General features: G+C 39.5%; 2 protein-coding genes across 3 annotated transcripts in view; both read right to left on the bottom strand.

Annotated features, from left to right (window-relative positions):
- Positions 1–25,356, bottom strand: part of BICD1 (BICD cargo adaptor 1) — a 251,762-nt gene that overhangs the window by 23,888 nt on the left and 202,518 nt on the right. The window lies entirely within an intron of this gene.
- FGD4 (FYVE, RhoGEF and PH domain containing 4) overlaps positions 1–25,356 on the bottom strand; it is a 105,922-nt gene that overhangs the window by 66,586 nt on the left and 13,980 nt on the right. Inside the window, exon 1 of one of the 2 annotated variants that reach the window (XM_039707903.1) lies at positions 24,160–24,327. The exons of the other annotated variant lie outside the window; for it this stretch is intronic. Coding sequence (XP_039563837.1) covers positions 24,160–24,181 — 22 coding nt within the window. The 5' untranslated portion in view covers positions 24,182–24,327. Of the gene's footprint in view, positions 1–24,159; positions 24,328–25,356 lie in introns of those variants that run through there. 2 annotated transcript variants of the gene reach the window in all.

Here is a 25,356-nt window from a genome sequence, read left to right as displayed (position 1 = left end):
ATCTACCTAAGACTAAAAACAAAAAGAAAAAGCCATTTAAAAAAAACATCATTAGTTTCCACCAGACATTTAACAGTTCCTCTCTTACATGGAAATGGGATGTCTACTATGAAAGGCCAGATGCTCAAATGGATTAAACAGTGTCTAGCCTTTAAATCCTGCATCCACAAATCAACACTGACCTAGTGACCTAAAGTAAAATTTAATAATAAAAAAAAGTATCCAACAGACACATATAGACCGATCAAGACAGAAATTTAAAAAAAAATATTTTTGCCTAAGACTGTTTGGACATTTACATGGTGCTCATGAGAACAGAAGAGCTGGAAAGCGCAGAATGTGCAGTCCCCTATTTATCCTTGACACAGGTTTAGCAGAGGCAGTGGGAAAACAGGCTCCTCAGCACAGCTCCAGCTAGCAATCAGAAGAAATCACCTCTGGAAAAGGTACACAAGCCATTACCTTCCTGCCCTTAGGACTGTTGCTGTCTCTGAAGAGTTGCCAGCGAGACAGGAATTCACACGCAGTGACAGTGAATCCTGTGGGCAGCAGCTGCCTTCCTCGAAACAGAGCAGGGAAGAGAAACGCATCCCACAGCAGCATAACCTTGGGAGGGCTGCCCTTCACTCCAGGCAGGTCCAGGATAACACCTGAAGGGTGAAAGTCTAATCTCGTTCCAAGCACAAAAGCCAATCTGCCCCCTTCCTCCTGACAATGCAATTACAGACCCGGCACTTGCACGTGTGAACAAGTCCACTGCAGCCCATTAAGAGCAAGTTTTACATAAATTATCAACTTCAAAGGCAATGCAATATTTAAATTCTGGGGAAGGAAGGGAATTTTTAAAAAGGGGTTTTTTTTTAATTACAAGTTGATACAGCTTTTATTAAGGGTGTTCACCCAATTCTACCAACATTAGAGTGTTACATGATGTCTGAAAGGACTTCAGGCACATATACCAGCCTCCCACAAGCACAAGAAAAGCTCATTCACCACAAACAGTTAAAGCACTCAAAAAAATAAAAACCCTCTCAACCTCCCACACACACTTTTGTTAGGCACCAAGACTTGAAAAGCATCTTGTAGGTTAAAAATTTATCTTAGTTAAATATGTTGCAATCGTGACTTATTAACTCTATCAGTAACTTTCCATCCAGACTCCAGTGTCCTGACATTTTCAGGGCTTAAAAGCAGAGGACAGAACAGTTGAATTAGCACTGACACAGTTTTAATTAACAGCCTCTAGTAGTGTTCTCCCCTGCACCAAATAAAAATGGCAGTTCTGACAAGAGGGATGCAGCATAAGACCTTCATTTGAAAAGGGAAAGCCCATATGTGACTAAAAACATCTGCTGAAGCAACATTTTGCATTTTTGGGGGGCAAAATTTTCACATCCCTCATTTAAGTCAGCAATTTTAGTTGCACTAAAACATTCACCATGCAGGTATTAGGGAAAAAATTAATACTCCTAGCTCCTGCAACACAGCAAAAAAAGTATTTTATAGGACAAGAAAACCTTACAAGGATATACCTTTAATTTTATTTTCCCCTTTATATTAAATCCAGCCATCAAAACAGTCACAATATTTGCAGAGAATCCCGAAAACTCATGTCAAGTCTTTATACAACTAAGCTCTATAAGAGAAACAGTCCAAAATGTTTGGTCAGTTGGTGAGTTAGAAAGAGGAAGAGAGGATGGGAACGAGGAGCGGAAAACCTGCTCCTGCATTCTGCCTCCCTTACGCTGCTTCCTTGGGCAAACTGCAAAAAACACCCTAAACATCCATTGTATCACCAGCTCTGCTCACACATTTCCCCCTCGTCTCACCCTTCATGCCAGTAGGAAAACCAAACACGTATCACATCCAAAAAAGAAATCACTCAGACAAAAAGCAACCAGCGTGAAAAGACACGTAAATCAAACAGATCTGGCAGCAAGGAGCATTTCATAAAGACGAGAGACATGGATTGCTCCATTTGTGTCAGTTCGGCCAGTTATTGTTCTGACTTACTCCTGTAACTACCCCAGATTAAACTGCTTGAACTGCAACAGACAAACGAAGATCCTTAAAATACAATCCCCCCACACCCTCCTAACAATAAGCATTATTTCCGTGGTGCTGCCATCCTCAAATCTTAAAGCCACTACATCAATTCAAAATTACCTACATACAAAATGAATTTAGCACCGACCTTGCAAAAAGCTTGCTCCTCTTGGCTAGAAATCATTAACAGTTTTGGTAAAATCCTTTTATGTGCTCCTCCAGCTAGCTAATTCCAGCCTTCCATTAACGCACTCCATTGCAGATAATTGCCGACAGCACACGCTCCCCTGCTTTTGCTGGTTCCCAACCCAGCGAGGATAATCACATTCCAGCAGGGAGCGAACAGATGGCAGCCTCCATGGTAACCAGTCCTCCCCAGCTAGTGCTAGCACTGGGAGACTCCCGGGGACCGGGGCAACAAGCGCTCTTTGTGCTCCAGCCCCGCACAGCCCGGGCGCAGCGGAGCCGGCTCCGGGGCGGACTGGGCATGCCTGGCAGGTGCCCTGCCTTCAGCCAGCCGCGGCACCTCAACAAAAGCTGGCCGCCAGGTTTAACCTTGACACTGCCCGCTCCCGCGGCGGGCAGGGCGTGAAACACCCGCTGGGGTGGAGGGGAGGCTAAGCGGGAGTTCCGTTTGCTGTTAAAACGGGGAAATTAGCAGGGAGCTGGTTTTCCCTTGGCAAAATGATTTTTCTGAAGGCAGGCTTATTTCCCCTGCATGGGTTTGATTTCAGCACGATTGGAAACACTTCCTGCCCGATCTCTATCTCCCAGACTTTGAAATTGCTCCCCTCAAGATACCATAATCTATTGCTCAACAAGGATTGCACAGACCCTCTGTTTTGGTCTCGGGCTTATCCGCTCTGCATCAGCCGAGATCAATGCTGATTCAGCACCAGGCAAAACTGCCCTGTCCCTGCTGCACTGCCAGGAGAGGCGTGTCTGGAAAAGCCTTTTTTTCCACATCAAAGGTGTGCCTGAAACCTCTGCTCTCGCCGGGCCAGACCCTGCACAGCTCCGCACCTACAGTGAAGGTGTGTGCACCAGCTCAGAGAATTCCCACTGACGATGTCTGCAGGGAAAAGTGAAGTGGCTTTTCACATCCAACCAATAATGATTTTCTCTGCAAAATAAAAGGGCTTTGAAAGAACATATTAAGGCTTTAAATACTGATGAGTTGCACAGTCTCGAAATATTTAACGTTTGAAACACTGAATGGACAATAGCCTTGACTCACACAAACTTTCTCTGCCTCACTCTCAAAACCACTCAGTGCTTATGACTAACAGTGTGTCAAAAAACTGGATAATTTTACTTGAAGCTGCACCAAATTTGGACCTCTGGTTCCTGCATACTAACTTAGGTCTAGCAAACTATTCTTTTGAGGAAGGGAAAATTATTTCCTTTCTCCTTTAATCTTCTACCTGGTCCTGCAGAAGAGCTTTTGTTCCTCTAAGACTGAAAACCCCTGAGCTGGACCCCACCATCACAAAAACACGTCTTCTTCTGCAAGTGGTTTCAGGCACGGCGCTCTAGGATTTTCTCTCTCCTTCCACCCAAATTTTCAGTTTTCCCCATTCTCACTGCACAAGGATGTTTATTTTCTTTCACAGCAAGCCCAGTGAAGTTTACATTGGTAAGAAACGCCACTATTAAACTGCTGGTGCAGTACCACTGGAAGCCTTTCAGATCCCTGCTGACAGCACAAATGTACCTGAAATCAACACAAAAGTCCCCACCACAGAAAGCTGAAGAGGACCCAGATTTCAGAAGGAACTCATAGAACTCACAAGGTTACTGTGGATACTGGTGAAAGGTGTGGGACATAACCCAGGTCTAACAACTTGCCCTCCAGGACTAGTAGGCCATTCTGACTCATGCTGCTAATTTCAATCCATTCTCTTCCTTTAAATAAGCAATCTTTACATCATAAAAAAATTCTTAAGCTTATATGGACACCAAACCTAATTATCCATCAGCAACAGCAGTAAAATAAAGTAAGGGAAAAAACAGTTTCCTACTCAACTTGCCAGTTGTTAATAATAAAAAAATTCAGCATTAAAGAATCATGATAGGCAGCAACACCATTTCCTTTTTGCCTCTTAAAAATAAAGAAAATGGCTCAGAAATTAGGTTTGATGTACTTAGAGATTTTTATGCATTTATACATTTTGGGGGTTAAAAGTGGAGCAATTACAATTCTTAGCAAAATTACTTCAAAATTATAGGGATTCAAATTCAGTTTCAGTCTTTTTTCCATCATGAAAGGGACACCTCCTACAAAACAGTTTTCTAGATTTATGTTAATTCCAACTTTGTATTTAAAAATTAAGTTGTTTACTGAAATATTATAAGCCATCTTGGTATTGGAAAACCTGTTCCATACACCATAAAAACCCTTAGACCATCTGTTCTTGAACAAGAACTAGCTGTACTCATTATAGGAGGATTGCTAGCAGAATGAAGGGCAACAGCAGTCAGAATCCATTTCAGCTTCTTACTTGGAATTTCTTTAATTATTAAGTCTGATTTTACAAAGACACAATGGAAAAAGAATCAACTACGTGGAGCAGCCATCACACAAGGGAAGGGGCAATGTGACAGACTACAATCTTTGACAGAAGCAATAGGTAACATATATGGACCAACGCTTTAAAAAGTATCTTCTGTTCATATGGCAAAAGTTTTATTCAAGCTCTTTGAAAAGGACAGAGGAAAACACACATCCAAAATGATTCTGAGGAGGGGTGGACAAAGAAAAGAAAATTTAGTCATCTCTCCTTCTTCTTTGGCTCAGAGGCAGAAGTTTAGGAGTAAACTGGTTTTAGCTGGAAGACATGAATGGTAAATAAAGAACATATTGACATCCGGTGTCCTGAACTAATTCCATTGTAAGGATTGTCTTTCACAACAATGACACCATGTGCTTCAGCTTTTCCAATCCCAGCTGCTATCTGACAGACCAAGATTTTGCCATTTTATTCAGGTTGATGAAGTCTGAAACTAAGGTTTAGAAATTTATGTTTTTCAAATTGAATGGGGTAGAGGGGGGTGTCTTTTTGGTAATGACCACTTCAAAATCTATTCACCCAAAACAAGTAATGTGAGTTTAGAATGAGATATATAGACAGCAGTTACTCACCATTGTTTGCATAAGATTTGAAAGCTTTCACTAAAACCAACCACAGCACCTAAGTAAGTGACATGTCAGGCCCCACACATGCATAATTTCAAGTTGTTGCCCATTTGTTATACCATTTTTTAGAGTTCTACTGAAACAGGCTTGTAATTCCTGACAGTTGCAACATTTACTGCCAGACAAAGTAAAACAATACAATATTGATCTGCTCTATTATAATATCACCTTTGCTTCTACACAGAAATCAACTTCCATATAAATATAGACTCATAGAACTGTTTGTGTTGGAAAAGACCTCCAAGATCATGGAGTTCATCTGTTAACCCAGCATCACTGTATTCTCCACTACACCATGTCCCCCAGTGTCACATCCACACATTTTTTAACACTTCCAGAGATGGTGACTCCAGCACTTCCCTGCGCAGCCTGTTCCAATGCTTGATAACCCTGTCAGTGAAGAAATTTTTCCTAAAATCTAATCTAAACCACCCCTGGTACAAACTGAAGGACAGTGACTTGGTTACCTGGGAGAAGAGCCTGGCCCCCACTTTGCTCTAACCTTTCAGGGAGTTGTAAAGAGTGATAAGGTCCCCCCCAGAGCCTCCTTCCTCCCATCTAAACACCCCCAGCTCCCTCAGCTGCTCCTCACAGGATTTGTGCTCCAAACCCTCCCCCAACTCCAGCACCTCCATGTCTTTCTCATAGTGAGAGGCCCAGAACTGAACACAGAATTTGAGGTGCAGTCCCACCAGTGCCAAGCTCAGGGGCACAAAATGGTCATGTGTTCCTTTTAGCTCCAAATCATCCAGTAGTGAAGAAGTGCACCTCAAGGGAAATAGGATGTCTACATTTTTAAGAGCATAAAAAAATACATCTATTCTCATAAGCAAGCATAAAAGCTCTGAAGATACAAAAGGAGACCTCAGGCTGCACTCCCGTTACTTCCCCAGCGATTTCAGGCTCCTCAGTGCCACAAGAAACAAGACTATGGCATTTATTTTTCTTTCACAGGGTGCCCTGAGAGGAGATGTGTGCTGGGCTTGGAAAACAGGGCAGCTGTTTTGCTTTTTTCTGACAGGCAGTGTTTGATTCACGTGATGTCAGTGTTCCTGACAGGTGCTGAAAGGTGCTGGACCTTTCCCTTCCAAACTGCTACTGTTTACAGAAGGGGATTTGCAGCAGAGAGATGAGCTATCTCTCCTCCTCTCCACCTCAGTGACACTGTCTCCATCCCCTGCAGCCATCCTTCCTCCAATGTTACAACAGCTGCTCCTGTGGATGTCTATTTTTGGCAGCTATCAATAAGGACAACAAAGAAACACTGACAGAAGTTTTACTAGGCCACCTTAGTGACCTGTTGGTCCACAAGCCTGGAAGTTATCCTTGCCTCTTAGACAGTTCTCCAGAATAACTTTCCAGTTACAGAAATATAGGAAACAAGACTGTTACTGTTATGTCTCCAAAGATAGCTATTTTCAGATCAGGCAGGGCACCAGCCGGATACACTGAAACACATTCTGTAAACTAGAATTACTTTCATTTCCAAGCAGTTTTTGGCACCTCTCCCACTGAGCTGTACCGTACTGCCTTCGAGTTACTAATGCCTGTAGCAAAGATATTGTTTCTTCCTAAAGCCAACACTAAAGCATATCTAGAGTTATCCAGGCACATTGATAAATATAATTTTCAAGTATTATGGACAGTAAATGATGTAAAATCTAATTTCAAGAAAATCCAGCCATCAAAAGGCTGGATTTCAGCCCCTTCCTCCAGTGAAGAAAATCTTCTTGCTAACTGTTGATAACAAAGACACAGCTAATTAACAGAATTTTGCATTGTAAACACTGAATTATTTTCATGTCAACAGTAAAATGAAGTGCACAGAAAAATTGTTAAGGAGAATGTATGATTGCACAGGTTCCCTCAAGAGCACACTGCAGTCAGGCCTTGCACATCCAAGGTATGAAACAGCTCATATTGGTGCTACCTACCCAGCAGCAAGGGGGCTGGATCTGGCTTTGTAAGTGGTGCATGAACAGAAAGAAATGGAAAGCCAACATCAAGAGGCTTGCCTCACAACAGCAGAATAGGCTGTCACACCAATGCACTCAATTAAAAAAAAAAAGCAAAATGTAAGACAAAAGTAGAGCAGATTTCAGCTAAAAACTCAGTTTGTCTAGATAGGACAATTCAGTTCACTGTCTGGAAGCACCCAACAATAGGGCACAGCAACCAGCAGCAGACGTGCCTGATTATTTCTGCAATCTCACAGAGTGTTTCCATGGAAAAGCAGCAGCCTTCTAGGTTTGACATTCAGCGTCTGACAGCTGAGCCAGCCAAAGCTCAGACTCGCAAGGCTCAAAGAGAGATCACAGACAGCTCTTTGGATGTGGTTCTGAGCAATGCAAGACTAAATCCAGCTCTGAGGAAGAGCCCAACCCCAGGGGTTCTGCCCTGTGCTTTTTATTTACCAGTTAAGTTCCAAATGAAAGCAGAACAGACATCAGAGCAGCACATGGGTGGGAGCTGTGGCCACAGGGCTTTCCTTTCTCCTTAGGCTTCACTAAAGAGTTTCTGAAAAGTCTGTACAGGAAGTGAAGGACTGCTCTTGGACAGAACTGGCAAAACAAAGATAGAAATTCTGGAAGAAGAATAGCCTATACATTCCCTCCTCTATAAATTAGCCACAGTAATGACCAAAACCAGTAGGAGAGTAAAGAGATGTAGAGAAACCAATGCAACCACAATGAAGTAACTCACGACATTATGGGTATTCAGTGAGCTTGTCTCCTCCACGCAGATACAGGAAGCTCTCATACTTCATCAATCCAACTTGGGAAGAAAAAAGGTTGTTATAACTCCAGAACTTGAAGTTAGTCTTTGCAGAGGTAATCTGAGGTACAGCAGGAGCAGTGGTATTTGAGCAGTACTAAATATTACATCATGCTTTAGCCCACTGCATGTGGATAACTTATTAGTGGCAAAGAACGCAGAAAAAATTCTTGAAATGCATTTAGCAGATCCACTCATATAATACACATTGATTTGATTTAAATTCCTTTCCAAACTCATCAGGCACCACTTTGCCAGAAGTTTCTAAGGTCTAGAGACACCAGTGCCAGATCCAACCCAAACAAACATTTTTCTGGGCAGTCTGTAACAGTTCTCAGAACAACACCACATTCATTTTACAATACACCTTGCTTTTCTCTACCCAGAAGCTCCCTCCACAGGTCAACTAAGCACAAAGCCATCTAAAAATACCTCATTTTGGAGGGTATTTCATGAGGCATGGAGCATGCTCATTCCATGTCCACAGCTGACAGTTCCACTGAGAAGAGGAAGGAAAAGCAGCATCACAAAATTCACTGATAGCTGAGAAGACAACACCAACAAAACCTAAAAATTCTACCCACCTACCATGCTAGCTCACACAAGAGAGTTAGCTTTTTTACAACCCAAATTTACAGGGCCACTTAGGCCAACAGTAGCTATGTGTTCCACTGGAGCTACTCAAAATACTCCTGGGTTTTATTTTTGTTTATATTTCAATGGCTCAGAGATTTCTTTGCAGTCTACCTCCTCCCACAAGATAAGAAACCAGTTTCACAGCCGTGGGGGGAGAAAAAATAAAGGAAAAAGACATTCTGCCAGAAACTTTAGAACATTTTGATGAATATTGGGGGCCTTGGTCACAGTTAGGGCTTCCAGATGGACTCCTGGCAAATATATGGTACTAGAGGAATACAGCGGGTTGTCTCTATTTCAGATCATTTTCTACAAAAGTAATCAGCCCAGTACAGCCTATTGCTGCACAGTATTGCTGGCAGGAAGCACCTTGTGAAAGCTTGTATTATTATTGCTACTAACGTATAATGCAACAAAGAGGGATCTTGCAAGGATTGTATTATTTTGCTACAAGGAAACAAAATAATATTAGCACATGAGTCACTGCAATACCCTGAAAGGTCTAGAATTTTCATAGTTTGCCTTAAATTGCTTTTACTGCACATAAGGATAAGGGAAAAAACCAAACCAATATAAATCAAGACACACCTACAAAGAAACAAAGAAAGACTCCACATTCTGAGAAATGAGCAAGACTCATGACACATGTGCAGAAAACATAACTAATAAGCTGATCTTGTTCACAAAAAAAAAAATTTTGGAGACACTTCAGATGGACTCCTGGCAAATATATGGTACTAGAGGAATACAGCGGGTTGTCTCTATTTCAGATCATTTTCTACAAAAGTAATCAGCCCAGTACAGCCTATTGCTGCACAGTATTGCTGGCAGGAAGCACCTTGTGAAAGCTTGTATTATTATTGCTACTAACGTATAATGCAACAAAGAGGGATCTTGCAAGGATTGTATTATTTTGCTACAAGGAAACAAAATAATATTAGTACATGAGTCACTGCAATACCCTGAAAGGTCTAGAATTTTCATAGTTTGCCTTAAATTGCTTTTACTGCACATAAGGATAAGGGAAAAAACCAAACCAATATAAATCAAGACACACCTACAAAGAAACAAAGAAAGACTCCACATTCTGAGAAATGAGCAAGACTCATGACACATGTGCAAAAAACAGAACTAATAAGCTGATCTTGTTCACTAAAAAAAAATTTTGGAGACACTTTTGAAGTTTTGATTTTCTTTGCACTGGTGAGAAAAATGAGTCCAAAGAATGCAGTACCAGCAGGGGTGAATAATTAACTGCATTTCAACATCCCTTAATTAATACAATATAGTGCAAGTGTGTATATATAGTGTATATATGCACTATAATAAAGTATTTTCCATCCAGTCTGCCTGTACTTACATTTTAAACAGCTAGTGTGTATTTTATACTTTTATATCTAGAAATATATCTATAAATACATGTTGATATATTTAAACAGCACTCTAGTAACTGTATTACCTACACTTAGCTTCCAGGAAAATAAAAGCTTTGGCAATGCACTGCAAGGTAATGATGTGAGGGGCCACAGTGACACTCACCCCTTGTCTCCTATCCATAATTTCAAAGATCATCACTATTCTCAGACTGCATGTGACAGAAAAATAGGAAGGAAAGGTCAGGAAAATGTCAGAAACCAAGTTCAAATTTGAAGACAAGTCCATGGTGTGCAATGAGGAAGGTCACAAGCCTCTATTTCTCTTTGTAGAGGCAGCTGCCTTGGATCTACACATTCTTGTTCTGCTTCTGCTGCTGCTCATCCAAGCCATGATAATTCAGTTTAGTGCAACTACCTTTGGACATTGACAGATGACTTGGTCCTCAACAACAGCAAGAAACAAGCTTTCTTTTTGATATCAGCAGAAAAACTGGATCTAGACCATAGATTCACTCCTGCACAGAAAAGTTTGGTCACAGGCTACTAGAGAAGTTCCTGGACTCCTGCAGATTTCTAATTCTAAGAGAGATCTATACACATATCAGCTACAGGCCAAGATGAGAAAAACTATGTGTATCTTGATTTTCAAATATTTCTGAGACTCTCCCACAGGACATATACTTAACATCAAAACCAATAAACTGTTTAAGGAAAAAAAAAAACCTACAAAACCAGAAGACAGCTACTTACAGCTACTCATGCCTTTTAAGGAATGCCAGTGCCACAAGCAGAAATCCTTACATTTCAGTGATTCTGTGCAAGTAAGCCTACTTGTTTGGGATCTTCAAAGTGGACATAGAATGAGCATTATCAACTCATTCTATGAAAAACGAAGTTCTGAATTTCATAACTTAGTGACATAGCTCAGGAAGTAAGCAACAAGAAGCATTTCAACACATACTAACAGCAGTTTGTGTGAGTGGGCACCTATGTCAAAGGAAATGTTCTCCTTAAAAAAAAAAAATCCTTACACACTCAGAATTGTTTGTCTCAGTGCCATCAACAATAGTTATTTTCTTTTCTACATTATGGAAGCTATGTTCTAATCTCACCTTTAAGGCCTTTTGGGAACCCTCACTTCTTAAGAAAATAATGAGCAGCTCCGGCAATGCAGAATGTCTGTTACTCTGTAAAAGAGCAGTCCTGTATTTTAGTTTGTTGAGAACTGGAAACACATGAATAAGTTGAGAGAAAGGATTTCTAGGAGTTACTTTCACTTGTAACCTCACTATTATTTTTCAGTAATAAACTGTCTAGTAGTAAGTTATTATTTTTGTAGCAGGAAACTTGTAAACAAGACAGGTCTTGTAATTTGCTCCTCCACTTTTGCTTTTCATCATTGTGGTCCTTATACCCAACTTCAGCAGGAGGCCTCCAACTCTTCTATGCCACACATTTGCACCGTGCAAAATTCAGCAGAAACAAGCATGCCCTGACTGCAAAACCTCCTGACTCCTTTCTGCATTGACTGTTACATTATTGAAATTATATGAGAGAATTTTCAGGCAAAAGAAAAATACTCAACAAATTCCACCATGCCTCAATTAAAAACAAAAAAACCAACCAACCAAACAAACAAATAAAAACAACACCACCAACAAAAAACTTCTTAAGACACAATCCCATAGCATCAGGCATGGATGATGCCAGCAGCTCTCTAGACAGCTGGACACTCACCTGTCACAGCACCCACTCCATGCAGCTTCTTCAGAAGTCCATTCCTCAATTTGATTTTTTTTTAAAGCAGGAGGAGCTAAGAGTTCTAACAAAAAGGGGAGTCTGTGTCTGCTGTACTATTGCTTCATGAAGTGTGAGAACTTACACATCAGTGAAATTATATTTAATGATCAATAGGAGTTCTATAAATACACAAACTGAAGACATAGAAGGAGACTCCATAGTGAAATATCCAGCCCTGAAGCAAAATTGGCATGTCTAACCCATCCTGGGAAGATAAATATGAGAAAACTACCTAATCAGAAGTATGAACTATACCTCTCTCAGCTTAATAGAAGAGAAAGAAGAATACAGGACTTTTTAATGGTTCTTCAGTTGAAAGCTGTCTGATGCTACCAGTGTAAATCAACCACTCTCATTTTCTCCTAACTACCAGCAAGGCACAGATTCTCAGCATTCTCATGAAAAAATTTAGTTTAAACATCATCATCTCCCTATACTGTCCCCTATTTCACCCAGAAACCCTTCTGAACCTTTCATTCAAGCTCTGAATCTATAATTTGAAAGCTCAGTAAGAATGATAATGATCTTTTTGATCATATTACTTCTAGCAACCTCCTGCAGAAACAACAATAATGACAGAAACATTAAATTTTCACACTCTTTCTTTTCAAAATTTCAGGTTATAGAAGGAAGAGATAGCTGAACAGAAATTAATGAAAGAAAAATTGTGGCTTTCAAAGTTTGTGGTTTGCAGAGTTACCTTTGACTTCAGCACTATAACCATTAGGAGTGATTGCTGTCATCAACAGGAAAACAGCTGCATCCGACAGTCTGCAAAGGGCACTTTCTCATCTGGACTCCAGTCACTTAGAATTCAGTAACATTATATCATATATTACATTGCCATTTATTGAAACTTGTGTTATTTTATTTAAGCTTCCATAAAGCTTTTTATGACAAATAATTGAGGCTATATTGTAAGACTGGGATTTTGGGGTGTGGGGCAGGGTTGACTCCTGAAATAGTCTATTTCCATTGCTTCAGTAAATTGTAATCTAATATTTAATTTTAAACCAGTCCCACAGTATCATGGGACACAATACAGCAAAATCTGTAGCCTAACAGGTTTCAGATTCAGCTGTTAATCAGTCCCTCTATTCCATAACAAGTAGAAACTTTAATAAGTTGTGACATTCATACCTGAAAGCTACAAAATGAAAACAAAGCACCCCAGAAATTATTTTCAGTTCCTACATGATCCAAATTATTCAACCAATCTCCAAAATGTATCCACTCCCCAACTAAGAGAAAATCACATTTAAATTTAAGACATGAATTTGTCACAGAAAAGACATCTACATAAGTGATTTATCAGAAGGGATGCTAAAAGTGGATAAAAATACTCCAGCTGACCCAATAGAGCACAACAGCAGTGGAGGATGGCGAAGCTGACCTCAAGTGCATTCCTCTGAACACAACATACATCCTGTACCTCTGCCACCTGCCTCTAGAGCAGCAGCTGGCTGCTAGAAACACCTATGTTTCCTATTCAATGGAGAGAATGTTCAATATTTGATTCTAAAAGGGAAAATTCATCCATTTTGTTTTCACAAAGAGCTTGAAAAGCAGCAACAATATAGCTGAAAGAGATTCTAGTCACAATTATTTAGCCTATGAGGATACTGTGGGCCTTACAGTCCCTTACAGTGTTCCTCAGTGATCTCTCTGGAGAGCTGAGGGATTATGATGCTTAGATTTGGAAGCAGAAAGATTTGAGAAGTTCTTTGGGGATATACAGGAAGCCTATGTATTAAGGGCAGTACATGATGATAAACATTTACTTTTTACTCTCTCCTCTTTGACAGCGAGGATCCCTGCTGGATGCCGATTTGGGAAGGTAACCAACCTCTAACCCAAAACAAGCAAAATTGTTATGTGTGTTCAGAGGAATGTTTCTGTTTTCACACTATGGTCTCTCCCGTTTCCAGGAATATAACAGAACAATAGCTGTGTTTGATTATATTCAAAAAGCTTTTATTTTTAAATAAACAACCAAAGTCAATGAGTACTTTGGGGTGGGACTTTGTTGCTCATACACTACATCACAGCAAAGGGAGAAAGCTTCAGAAATTCTGGAAACTGTATCTTAGCAGTATTTTACCCTCTTCTATTCAATATCCAGTTTCAGTAGAAAACTTTTTTTTTTCCCCTAGCCAATAGGAAAAAAAGTGCTAACTGCTTGAAACAGGAAAATTAGATAACAAAACTGTAATTCCTCCAGTCCAATCCATAATTTGGCTCAGATTTGCAGGCAAGAAAGCAGAAGAGGAGCTGCTAGAGAACACTGACATGCACATAAGCACTGAAGGTTTTTAGTAGAGAATATTGGGGGGCGGGGTGCTGGTGGTGAGGCTGATTGGTTTGAAGTCTATGAACAAGCCAGGCCCTGCAGAGTTATTATTAATCATGATCAAATCACATCAGGTTGTCAACATCTGATTGCCCTTACACTTGTACATTCTGTACGTGTCCCTCTGAATTAAAATGGTAAAATATTAATCAGCAGTGGCAGCACACAAGATATTTTCATGCAGCAAAAGTCAAATAAAGTGGAAATTACTCACAGAGCTAAACAAGAACAAAAGCACCCTAAGTTTGCTTTGTGCCAAGATCTTCATGCTATCCATATTATTTTTCAGCCAATGCACGCTGGAATTTTTTTTTTTCTAAAATTTCTTTCAAATAAAAAATGTTTAAATGAGCAATGCCACAAAATAGAAAAAAAAAAGAAGAAAAAACAGAATGCATACCTCTACACAATAAAGGATACACACTTCTTTAATTTGGGTCCCTTCCCTTTACTGCAGATTCTCAGCAGCTGCCCAGCATTTTGCCAAGTCTGTGGCCACATGCACCCATGACTCTGACTCACCATTTTAGACTCCAAACACTGCTACTTATTCTTTAGTAGCTTCCTAATCTTTTTATGGTTTAGGGCATCCTCATTATGACTCTGAAATGAGTTGCACACAGAAATACATAATCTGTGGTAAACACTTACACCTTTAAAAACTAAAAATAACAGAAGGATTTACAAACCACAAAAAACCCCCAAACAAACAAACACCCAACCAACAGTTCAGTTTTGCCTTCTCCAAGGATTTCTTTGACCTCTTCTGCACAGGGCTTGAACATTTTCATTGACTTGCAACATGTCCAAGACATTCATCAGAATATTTTGTTAAGCTTTTCTATCAACTACCATATGAGACTGTGGGGAGGGAGTGAAGGTGGGGGTGGAAATTATGACTTTTTACCTCTTCCAGAACTGAAACTATTTATATGAATGATGACATTCTCATAAGACTTTCAAAGCAGATGCATGAAGCTGGGAAATCAATTCAAAATCAAGGAAATAAATACCCAGCTACAACAGACATGTATTTGCTGTCCTACCTTGAGGAATACATTTTTGCAAGATTTGGATCCTAGAGCTCATTATCACCCTATCTGTTGTTTTTTTAATGTACCTGAACTCTTAGAAGGAAAAATGAAAAATGAGCATTCAAGAATGAATTCTATCTTAAGGTCATAGTTCCTTCAGACAGAGGTTCACAGTAACTTAAAAAATGAGGAAGATGTCTCAAGATACAATATCACATATTATATGATATATTCAATGAGAATATAACTTAAATTCTTGCAGCTAGAGAATAGAACTTAAGTTCTTTCAGCCATGGAGCTGAACTAGAGAAAGCAGGAATCATGACCAAAATATGATTTCTTTTGCTATCCAAGACAAAGCAGATTTTGCTTTTTTTTCTCCTTTGGGAGGCAAAACAACTACTTTATTTGCCTTACAAAGAATAGTAACCAACAAGAAAGGTTATTTCAGCAGGCCCATGCTCTGGGCCATTTATATTTCCAGTCAAACAGCCAGGCATCTAAAGTCTTAGAGGAAAATTTGCAGACCACAACAGGCAAGCAAGTGTTGTCAGACTCCCTCTGGATCAAGCTGCACTTCTTGCTGCCTCAACTCATGCAGTATTTCAGTTCTGGAGGAATCAAAGAAAGGTTTGAGTTGGAAGAAACCTTAAAAACCACCTAGTTCCAGCCTCCTGCCATGGGCACCAGAGGAGTGATTGCTGTCACCTTCCCGCTCAGCAGATTGATCAGAGCCCCGTCCAACCCAGCCTTGAACACTTCCAGGGATGGGGCATCCTCAGCTTCTCTGGGCAACCTTTTCCAGTGTTTCTCCACTCTCACAGTAAAGAATCTCCACTTAATATGCACCTAAACTGGAGGCAATACTCCAGATGTAGTCTGACCACTAACAGGCTCACTTTCCATGACCCAACACAGCTGGTGCACAAATTATTGTCTCATAAGCTCCCCATATCTTCATTGCTCTCTAAGCACCAGCTTCTGCTATTGCACAGAGATTTTTCCATCAGGGACTGTAAAACATTTTTGCCCATAATAAACTGCATGGAAGTTCAATCCATTCATCCACTTCCTCTCAATCCATTTTTCCAGTCTGAAAACGTCCTTCTGGACAGCATCCCTACCCTACCCATATCAGCTGCTCCCTCTCCACGTAATATCATCCCCAAACTTGCTGCAGATGCTCTGCTTTCCCTTGTCCAGGTAGTTCACAGCAGTATGGAACAGTATCAATGTCAGAGTTAACCCAGGAAATAGGAATTCCTTTTCTTTCCCTGTCTGCCATTTGGCTGACCTATCAATTGACCAGTATCTTCTAAAGGAATACTAAAGAGCTTTGGGAGCCAAGCCACCTCCAGAATCACTGTCTGACCATGTTGTCCATACCCAAAGAGCAACATTCCCTAAATGTAAGTACAACAGCATAAGGTGGCTCCTCCTCTAAGCTCAAATACCAGTTTACCTCCAGGCAAATTGCTTTACTTAGTGCATAATTTAAAGTACAAGAATCTCATCAGTAACTGTTAGTCACTATCTGTCTCCATCTGCTATGTTTCAAGTATTTTAAGTTCTTCCCTGTCCTGAACTGTTTGTGTACATGACAGAAAGAAAGCATAAACAAAGAAAGAGACAAGAAGAACTTTGCAAAGCTGTTCTGGTGGGTTTCTTTCCCAAGGGTCCTTTGAAGTGCTTTTGAGTTCAGTAACTTTATAGAACAGAAAGAATGTTTACATTTTTGGCATATTAAGGCATGGCACAACTATTTGTATAAAAATAAATTGATATAATAAATGTCAGAGTAACATGTTAGGTTTGGGTTCTTTGGCTTTTATTCAGAGATGGGCAGGGATTAGGAAAATATAATAGCAATATCAATTTATCATTATTCACAGAGAAAAAGTTTGCAGATAATTTTCATAGATGGAATGCAGCACCACCTTGGAACTTAGCTAAAGTCATATGCAAACTGGTGACACATATGGTGCCTCAGGGAATTTAGAAACTAACAATAAGCACAGCTGCTAAAATATCCCTTCAAACAATGCAGCTCATATAATGGAAAAAAACTAATTTGGACTCTTTTTCACTCATCTAGAATTTTTACTTTTGGCTGACCATTAAATCTTGCACAGTTTATTTAGGATGGAGAGGAATAGTTTACAGGATTACTCTGGGGCAACAGAGAGATTAAGTCTAGATGAGAGGTTAAAGTTTAGACAAGAGATCATAGCCTATCAAGAAGACACCATATAAAACATGTAAAACTAGTTTAAAAAGCCTTTCCATTCAGAAAGGTGGCTTCACCTTCTATGAGATAAATGAGCTCCATTAGAAACTATGATACCTTACTCCTTTTCAAAGAAGAAAATTCACTCTCACCACTGTGTCTTCTCACTTTCAAGTGCAAAACCAATTTAGAGATATCTGCATTTGTCACAGAAATGCTTTGAAAGAAAAGAAAAAATGAAACAAAACCAAACAAATAGAAAACTATTAATGAAGAAACGTGGGAAATATGGTAATCCAAACAACGATGGAATTACGATGATATCCCGCATGGAGAACTTAAAAAATAAAAATTCCTATGGTAAGCTACTGAATTGCTTCAAGAAAACTAAGTTCAAAATCTTTGTCTCTACAATGAATTTTTTCTTCAACATATTCCTTCCTCAATTCTCTGTGCAGACTTCTGTGTGCATAACCCCAGCATTAATAATCCCACTGACTATGGACACAGGAGGAGGAAACAATCATTAATTACTTGAGGCTGTGCAGATATTTATAAGGCAAGAAAAATGAACATGCAGTTCTTGATGGCACCCATGGTGTTTTTAGGCAGTTGTATATCAGACAAAAAAAAAATAAAGGGCCTCAGGAATCAAAATAAAAATCAGACTTTGTTCTAATATGGGATAGAATAAACTCCTTTCCCATTAGAGGACAAATAAATATCACCAACTGCCTGACACAAAAGGGAAGAGGAAAACAACAGGAAAACTTGCCAGCTGGGGAAAGAGGTATTCAGCTGCCAGGGATCATTTTAGGGCTGCAGCTGCTTGTCTTTGCCAAGTTTAAAGAGTTAGCTGTTCTAAAAGTATATTTGAAAAATGCCACTAGGGAGTTTAGATACTGACCTTGTATGGAAAAATTCCACTGAGAAGACAGCAAATTTCCAGGATCCCGGGAATTTTGTTAAAAGTCATCTCATGATTTCCCAGGTTCAGCATCAAAAGAGCTATTCCAAAAATGCAACCAATGTTGCTTTTTCCCCTACTCACATCCCTACCCACAGGGCTGCCAGTCTCCCATGTGCCTGTCTGGATTTAGTTCTGCACATCCCACTCCAAAGGGAACAACTTCTAGACTGAGAATGTTGCTACTACTATATCATCACTAATCTATTTTTACTGGCTGATGCATGGGGCTTCTGGGAAGACAGCAGATATAACATTTCTCTCGGTATTTTAAGATTATTCATGTACAGGGCTCTCAGCAATACTATTTGTTGATATTTTAGAGAAGCACTGTTAATAAGCTCACAAGTATTTTAGGACTTAAGAGGCCTAAATCTAGTAAAAAAACCCAACCAAACAAAAAAATCCAAGAAGAAAGCAGCAAGGTTTTCCTCATATAACAGTGTGCTTGAAACTAAACGACTTTTTTCAGATATTTTAAAAGTATTTTTAAGAGAAAAGTCTGTCTGTATGGCACAGCATTGATATCAAGAGACATGAAGGATGATCAAACCACCATTGTGATATTTCTGAGAGTTTAACAGAAACCCCCTCAAACATGCAATGAAGGAAGTAGTGATGTAAAGGTGCACAAACCAACAAAATAATCAATTCATTATATAACATCTGCACTTAGGTTTCAAACATATCATAGAGTATCAGCTGGAAAAAGCACAGAAAAGACAGATGCAGGAAGACACCCAGATCCACAAGCACAGTGTCACATCCTTTAACACCCCCACAATCAGCTGACATTTATTTTAACCCCTCAAGACCAGGAAGCATTTATTCCAGATTAGAAACTTTTAGCCAGAAATTCTGCTACCCAATTCTCTTGAATAGAAGCAACCAAATGACCTAAAATTCACCACTTTTGAGGGAAGAAGCAGATGCAATTTTTTTCCTCTGTAGTAACAAGGTTGAGTAGTACCCCATGTGTGTGGGGAGCTACTTGGCACTGAAAGTGATAATTTGCCAAAAGACTAGATGGCTATCATCAGGTACTGTCCTAAAAGCTTAAACAGCTATGTAGCAAGCATGACAAAAAGTAGAAGCCACTGGAAACCACAAACATTATACTAAACAAAGGGCAGAATTCTACTGGAACCTGACAGATGATTATTTTGTAGTGTTCCCCTCCAGCATTATCCCAACAGCAGCAATCAAATCATGGTTATTGTATTGCACTGCTGTTTCAGAGCAATCAGCATGGATGTTACTTTTAGTGACAGATAAATCTTTAAGGCAGTATAAACTTCCTGATGAAAAAGTAGCCAGCCAACCATTTACTGTCCTATTTATGGAACAAATTGCTCCATGAAACAGGAACCTCCATATCCTACTTCAGTCTCAAAAGTCTTATTAAGGGACACAGAAGGAGAGAGAAAAACTAAAGACAGAACACCAAAGAAGCTTTCCATAAGTACAGAGTGCTTGACTACATGCAAGTGAAATTTAAATTAAAAAAAATTTAATTAACAATCACACTGCAATAGTCAGTTTAAAAGTGACTTCTTAACAAAATATATGTTTCTTAGCCCATCCTGTCCACTGTACTAATACATATACAACAATGATATTTGAAAGTTCAAGTGTCAAGATGTGTAAAAGTGCAAAGTTTATCAAATTTACAGTTATCTGTCAGATATTGTACCTTCTGGAGGTATGAAGATAAAAATATATCTCTGGAATGCATTCAAAAGAAGGACAAAAGTTTTAAAAATAAACCTAACTGTAGACACTGACACTGGCTCACCAGTTTCATTTTGACTATTTGACAGACATAAAATACTAATGAGGAACGCTTACTTTTTCTTTTATTTTTTAAATTTTTATTTAAAAATTGACACAAGTTTCACAAAAACACTCAAGCTATTCTCTGAGATATCTCAATGATCACTGGGAACCTTCACTACATAAGGTCTGCATTTCATTAAATTTGATTCTCACTGCAGTTACAGTGAGTTGTATCACAGCCTTTATGTTCCACATCTTACAGTTCTAGTGCAGTCTGATTAAAGAAAAAATAAGATAGAATTACCATGAGCTATTTCTAGGCAATATCAAGATCCTAAAGACAAAAATTCACAGGAAGATCACATATCAAGGCAGTAGAGAAAAGAGCACAGGGCTAGGACTTCTTGAACTGTGGCAGATATCTCAAATAAAAGCATGTCCGAGAGACCAGGAGAGAATAGAAACTTTTGAGCCAGAAAGTGCCCTGAACAAAGCTATGTATCGCCAGCTCAGATCACTGAGGAACTCAGATGGAAAGAAGAAATAACAGTAAAAAAAGAGCTCATGACAGAACCAACTAAGCAAACAACTGTCCAGAACAGGTGTTTGGGAGAACCTGAGAGACATCAGCTGCACAGGAGCTGCCCTCACTCCTGCACATCAGCCTCCCCTGCTGAGGACGGGCTCAGCCACACCTGAGGCTGAGCATGCAAACTGAGAGATAGTGAGTCTAAAACCCAACCACATGGTCTATTCTCACCGTGTGCAAATTGCTATTCTCTGGCTGTAGTCGGCTTGGTTTGTCTTGGTTGCTTTAGACATACAAGAAGCAGCTTAGGAAGAAGGAAAGGTTGATTTTTTTCAAATGTGCAACAGATAACACTTTAGCTAGAAACAGTAAGTGCAGAAGTCACCTTTGCTTTTTTTACTGTTATTTACAAAACCAAAACTGGATTCTCCTACTCCAGCCTGGCTTCTGTAAAATTTACAGAACTGAAATGAGCAATGTTAATGTACTTTCTTCTAAGCAAACATTTTCCATTGAAAATGCTATTTCATACACATAGTATCAGTTCTTTACACTGAGTTCCCAGATCTCCTACAAGGATACAAATGCCTTTTCAAAGAGTCATTTTCTTTCCTCCTTGCTTCAAACCACACACAGCTCCAACAAAAGATAAGAACCTCATGGTTCCAGCAAGACAGCAAAGAGGAAATATCTAAATAAGGCTTTTCATCTGTCAAAAAGTACAGGTGGACCAATGTAGCTCATTCTTTAGCCATATAAGATTTGTGCTTTCAAGTTATGTTTTCCCAAACAAGACCCCATCTACACTTCAAGTACAGTGAGCAGATTTATCAAAAAGAGAAAAAGTGGAAAAATAAGTCTGAACAGCAGCATTCAGTTTTGGTGGTGCTCAGTGTACTCTAAAGCTTGACTTCCTATCCTTTTTACTCTCCCCAGAGAGTACCAAAAGGACACTGCCTTTCCTATGGCTCTGGCTGAAATCTTAACCCCGTATCTTTGAGCACAGAAGTGGTATTTGAAAGTAGGCTCCACATTCAGGTCCCACCACACCAAGTTAAGTGCAAAAAATGTAAAAGACTGAACACCAGTACATAAATCATCTACAAAGAAAACCATTGCTAAACAGAGGTCAATAAGTGGTTTCAATATACCACCAGTTAAACCCACTCAGGTTTGTGTGGCCATCTTGCAAACACACCATGGCAAAGAAGTTTTAAATGTCCATTAGACTAGGATGGCAATCTAAATCCCACCACCAGCACCAGTGGTCTGTCAATGACCATCCTGCAACTCCTAAGGTAGAGCAGTCCTGACAGAAGTCACTTCCAAAAAGACTTTTCCATTACAACAGCAGTAGGATGTTAAGTGTTCATTGTTCCCAATATTAATTGAGAAATAAAATATTTTCAATAACTGAAGCATTTTTAAAGAAGAAAATAAATCAATCCTTATAGGTCAGTGCAGGCTTCCAAGTCTGGAATCGTGAACACTGTGAGCCCAGGAGTCAGCTGAAGGAAGGAATGTTTTACTTTATGCAAAGCAGCTTTGAGTACTGTGAGATATCAGGACCTTACCCAGCATGTGTGTAGAGTGCTGTAAGAGCTTCTGAAAACAGTCTTGATCACTAACAAATCATGTAAATAACCATAAAAAGCATGATAAATTGAAGAAGCAGAATTGGGGGGGTCATACTTGTTTTTCCTGCACATGGCAACATACCTACACTGAAATAAACAATGTACTAACACTTCAAAGGAGAATTCCCAAAAGTTTCATTTACCTTGCTCTAAAATAAGTAAGCAGTAGCTTTCCCTTTTCATGGGAAAATGAGCAGCTCTCCATTTTTGGTACTTTCTTCTGTAATTGTGGAACTAAATAGCATAGCAGAGACCTCAGTGACACGTTCTTCATCTTAAGCCAGATTTAGAATAGCCTTGAAAGAAATGCCATGCAAAGACTCATTTTCTAATAGAGCCCCCTTTCTCAATCTTTGATCCTCACAAACTTGCTCTGACAGCTACAATATAGAAGAGGTCACCACCACAAGCTGACTATTCTGATCACCTCCGAGAAACTGGCACCCCAGGAAGGATGCAGGAAAACAGTTCATGGGAACAGCACATATAACAGAGTGAACAAAATGGAAATTCAAGGGCAGTGACATGCCTGGCTATTGCATGGCCATGTCATACAGTTAATGGAATTATGTGGCAGCAGTCTTTCCCAGAGAAGTAAATCACTGAAACATTTCTGAAGCGTGTCTGCCAAACACCTCATATTTCATTTATTATCCTTTCACAGCAGCAAGTTGTTCACCAACTAAATTTCCCTCATTTGAGCTATGCATAAACCCTTCAGACTGATCTATTTAACAAAAATGAAAGTCACCTTTAAAAAATAGGGAAATGGTTCATAAAAGGTCTCTATTGGAGCTTGTAAATCCCACCAAAACCCCTTGTAATTGCACACACACATTATGTACCATATACCTTGCAGTCCCAAGCACCTTTCATTTTTCCTGAACTATTTCCAGCACTTTTTGGAAAAGAGGTTATTTATTCTTAAAGAAAGCATGTCCATTACTGCATGGATGAGCAGAGTGCCTGCTGCAGCAGGTCAATAAGGCACTGCAGGAAGGGCAGCGCTGCTCTGCTCCCCCTTCAAAGACAGATCACAAGCACTGCCTTCATTAACAAGTATTGACTACCCTCTCTAATTACTGCATTCTAAACCTGGCATTTTCACTGCAGCACAAACCTCAGCTGTCCACAGAAGCCATTTACTCAGCTTACATTTAGCTTTTACTGACAATTTCACGTGCTGAAAAAGGTGCAGAAACCATTGTTTTATACATAGGCATTTCTGCATTTCCAAAAACAGTTAAAATACCTAGAAATTCACTTACTGATATTAATGCACCAAATTAGATACCTGAATCTGTTGGTTTACACATATAAAGTTAGAAATAAAAATCCAATATTCAGACTTGTAAATTAATGAAGTAGTTTTCAGAAGAGCTCGATCTCAATTCCTCAGAAAAACAGGATATTTAGCTGTTACATATGTATATAAAATCCTGGCTGCAGAATTGAAAACTCCAAACTTGCTCTCACAACTCTCTGATTAACCCCACTGAGTAATACCTTTGCTTTTCCTATGCATAATTTAGAAACAGACAATCAATCCCAATTAACTGCAGGCAGGAATTTAATTCTGAATCACATTGTTGGCAGAATAGAATACTGCTTTTCTAACCCCCCCCCCCCCCCAGGTTTCTTTTTGTCCTTCAGTGCTTCTCAGTAAACAAATCCCTGATTACTTTTTCACTTAAACATTTACTGCATTAAATATTTGCCTTAAGGTAAGAAGTTCTATAACTATAACATCCACACCCTACCCTACTTTTCTGAAGGATTCTTGTCTACATACAGGAATTTATTTACTTACCAGTGAAGACATCTATGAGCATTTGGTAAGAAATTAGGGATTCACACTTTCTCCTTAGGTCAAAAGAGATTCTACACCAGGCTGACTTTGTGCTATATCCTCAGAGCCCCCACCCAAGGTGGCTGCACAACCAACCTATACACTGAAGGCTCGCTGTCTCTTTCACTTCCTTTTGTGGTTTTCAAGGCCAAAACGAGAGGGAGAGCTTTTTTTTTTCCACCAGACTATTGCAGTCTTCAGTTATTTTCATGAATATGTAAACACGTTTTTAAAGAGAGAGCTTTGTTCTTAGATTTTGCTCTTATTTGTGGATGCAGAGAAAGATGGCAAGACCCCACAGAAGCTGAGAACACCTGCATTTCATGCTTACTGTTCTCTCTGCATGCATAACCTCCTCCAGAAAGCAGATACTTCAGTGAGTAGTAAAACTCTACCCACACAAATGGAAGGCACAGTAGTGTGGCTACCAGAGGAATATATTGTTAGACTGCACTCATCATTCCCTGCAGAGCAGTATCATTGCCTGCTGAGCATTGCCAATCCTTCCCACAGGAATGAGTGAGCTGACATCAATAAAAAGTGGATTTTTGTCACCCATACCTGATCCTTGCCAGGTTATCTGTAAAACAAGGCATCCACATTGAAAATACTTATGAGGTAATAATAAACAAAGTTCACACTTCCAGCTGTTTGGTAGAAGGAAGAAGTAAATTTTTTGTTTTGAGATCTGGGACACAAAGAATGCTCAGCTTATAGCAATTGCTTCTCAGTTTTGCAAGTACAGTAATAAGCTCATGTAAACCAGTTTTGGAATGGTCCTGCAGCTGAGACATTCTGTATTCATTTCACACTGGGTCAGTGTTTTGAAGGATGTCTCTTCACTGCACTGCTCTCAAAGCAAAGAAATCTCAGTATCAGCAGAGCAGGCCAAAAGCAATAATCTGATAAGTAATTCCTGTTTCTCTAATTTAATAGTCTGTGTTGTAAAAGCACCCTAAAATATAGAAATATCAATCTTCTCATCCATAGTCCTTTCCTTGCTGTTTATACAGCAATAGGAAGCTTTGATAATTATTTGTCCAATAAGCCAGAGATATCAATCAAATAAAACACAGTAGCTGCTTCCCCTTTTTGAAGGTAAATGGAGTTCTGATCCTTTAAAGTTTCTTTTGCAGAGAAAATAATTCTGAAGGTAAA

Source organism: Passer montanus, unplaced genomic scaffold, assembly GCF_014805655.1.
Source record: "Passer montanus isolate IOZ18808 unplaced genomic scaffold, ASM1480565v1 scaffold20, whole genome shotgun sequence".
In the NCBI taxonomy this organism is placed as follows: Eukaryota; Metazoa; Chordata; class Aves; order Passeriformes; family Passeridae; genus Passer; species Passer montanus.
Note: the sequence above shows the minus strand (reverse complement) of the source record. Positions and strands in the feature narration are given on the sequence as shown.